The sequence below is a fragment of the Plasmodium fragile genome (genome assembly GCF_000956335.1).
Source record: "Plasmodium fragile strain nilgiri unplaced genomic scaffold supercont1.42, whole genome shotgun sequence".
Taxonomy (NCBI): Eukaryota; Apicomplexa; class Aconoidasida; order Haemosporida; family Plasmodiidae; genus Plasmodium; species Plasmodium fragile.
The window spans coordinates 208310-211125 of NW_012192622.1; the positions used below are offsets into that span (position 1 = coordinate 208310).

The 2816-nt window shown below is 43.6% G+C and overlaps 1 protein-coding gene across 1 annotated transcript; it reads right to left on the bottom strand.

Annotated features, from left to right (window-relative positions):
• Window positions 1-1598: 1598 nt before the first annotated feature.
• Window positions 1599-2564, bottom strand: AK88_03613 (uncharacterized protein; the record flags this gene model as incomplete). Its single annotated transcript, XM_012481224.1, has 1 exon — window positions 1599-2564. One exon carries the CDS (start codon window positions 2562-2564, stop codon window positions 1599-1601), a length of 966 nt encoding a protein of 321 aa, XP_012336647.1.
• Window positions 2565-2816: the final 252 nt, after the last annotated feature.

Genomic DNA, 2816 nt, shown 5'->3' on the forward strand with positions numbered 1-2816 from the left:
TTTTCAGTTTTTTATTTGTTTCTTTTACTCATCAATTGGGGGGTGGGGAATGTCAGTCTCCACGTGAGTAATTTTTTTTTTTTTTCTTCTTTTTTTATGTGAAGCCTTGTAAAACTACTTCAACAAGTGCGTTCTTTCCATGAGACGTTCACTTAGGTTGTTTCTCCTCACCTTGGCACCGTTCCTTCCTCTTCTTCGTCTTCTGTGTAAGTGCTTCCCCCTTCAGGGGTGAATTCCTTTTTTGCGTCTCTCTCTTAACGGTTAGGTTACAGATTGGAGGGATGACCATCTACTGTGGAGCGTCGGCAAAAAAAAAAAAAAAAACAAAAAGGTTTTCTCCTCCCACGTGTATGCTGTTTACATACGTTAACCCAGGCGTACTTAATGCAAACTCCTCACGTTTAGTTTACCTCCCTTTGGAAAACAAAATGACCAGTTAAGCAGAGCTGCCAAAGTTATTTTCTCAGATCGAAATGTTCGTACACACGAAGGAAAAAGAGGGAAAAAAAAAAAAAAAAAAAAAAATACTCTAGATGGCTCGCTCTTTGGGAACAGGGGACAGTGGGGAGGAGAGAGTCCTTCAAAATTATCTAACACAGGCAGCGACCCTATACATGCGCGAGGAAATTACACGTACACCCGTGCATAGAATGCGACCCTGTGCCAACCGTCGTGCATGACCATGTAAACCTTACAAACGGAAGAAAAAAAAAGCACCCCAACAGGAAGCCTTACTGCAACAAAAAGTAACCCCACAAAAGAAGCCTCTCTCCTACTTGTTTTGTGAAACCCCTTTTAGGAACTCTCTTTATTCCGACCCACGGCGCAACCTATCCAGCTCACCCCTGCAGAGGTGCAGTGCCTTGCCCGGGAAAAACGGAAACAGGCCATATCTACCTGTACGTGCATTCAACTTGTGCACCGATTTGCGTTGTGCTCTTCTTATACCATTGCACCCCACAACACCCAGCGTAGCATAAAGCGCCAGAGTGTGACACACCTCTTCGTAAAGGGAGGGCAGGGTATAACTTACAGTGGGATAGGTTAGACTAGCCCACCTAGATTTTGTGTCTCATGAAGCTCCAACCCAAAGGGAACTTGACGCAATTTCCACCCAAAATGGGTATGATGTGTGCACAAGGAAGATTTATCCGACAGGAACCCTAAACTCTGAACTCACATTTGTTGGAGCCAGAACAGCTGAGTTAAAAGGTGCAGGGTTTGCACGTCCGCTAGTTTGCACACATATATATAATTGTCCTACTTCGCGTGGAAAAGTACGAACGGGTAAAAAAAAAAAAAAAAAAAAAAAAAGCAAAGAGGCGAAAAAGGTTAACGGCGAGACGCCCCACCCTTTCTGCAACTGTGCATATGCTGCCTTCGCATGTGTGCACATTTTGTGCGTAGCATTGGCACACGCTAGAAACAGCTAAAATGGTTATTAACAGAACCGTGGGGGGGTGTACAAAAACCCGCTTGCGCCCCCAATCCCCTTGTGCCACTCTGTTTTAGCGTAAAATACAATGAGCCAAAGCTAATCGGCACACACAATACATGTGTAAAAAACGCAAGGCCGCCACATGTAAGGCGCCACTTTTTTACAACATTTCCTCTTTCGCTTCCTGTGCACTTCCTGCCATCTCCGACGGCACACTATTCTCCTCAGGTTCCATAACTTCAAACATGAACTTCAACCTTTTGATAATGTGGTAAAAGTCGTTTATTATTTCTTCCGGAATATTAGGCACGAAAGAAAGGTTAATGAAAATGTTTGATGGTCCATCTTTACTTGGAGGGGACCCATCATTAATGTTAAGGTTTACACACTTGTTCTCACCACGATTAATGTGCTCCTCTTTTTCGTTATACGTAACCTTAATGTCATAATCTTTATTATTCCCCCCTCGCACGTCTTTACATTTGTCGGATCCTTCCTCTCCTGGGAGGACAATACATGGCTTGGGGGAGAAGAACCTTATAAAGGCATCTTGAGCTTGTTCGTCCTGCGTCGTTTGTGTGTATGCTCCGTCTTCAGCGGGAGCTGCATTATCCTCTACAACGTGCTCGTTGTTCACCAGATCGGCTTGGTTAGCCTCTACAACGTGTTCGTTGTTCACGAGATCTGCTGAATTAGCCTCTACAATGTGTTCATCCTCGTCCTCCCAATTTTTCCCATCTAAGCTGATCCCTGCATTGGACTCGTCTTCCTGTTGTAGGGCATCTGCAATGTTACTCTTCACATGTTCATTCTCCTTCTCTACCTCCTCTTCTCCACTACTGGAGGCGCTTGTAACTTTTTCATCATTCGCACTAGAATCATCTTCTACGTTTGGCGAATCGTTGTCCTCCCTTTTTCTCCTTAAGTTTTTTTTCTCTTCTGCCCTTTTGTCACTCAGCTCTTGGTACGGTGAGAGGGCAATTAGTTCACTTAACCTTTGGAGGTAGGGAACTCTGTACGTCTGTTGAGACAAACTAGAATTGTCCACAAAACAGGAGGTGAAAAAGTGGGATCCCCAATTACTTGCTACTGCAAGCACCAAGAATAACGCACACGCCAGTTTCATTTTGTGTATATGTGTGTGATATGACGATGCAGGTATGGCATATGCTTAGCTACTTGTACTTGTGTAAGCCCCTATGCGTTCGTAAGTTGTTAAGGGTAGGTAAAACCTCAGAGTGTGCAAGGAAAAAATTACTTCAAAAGGGGTAGGGCAAGACAAGCAAGGGATGGCAAAATGGAAGGTGCTGGAGGGCAATGGTGATAAATGTTTTGAATTCAACTTATTAATTTTTTGAAATAAAATAATAAATTAAAA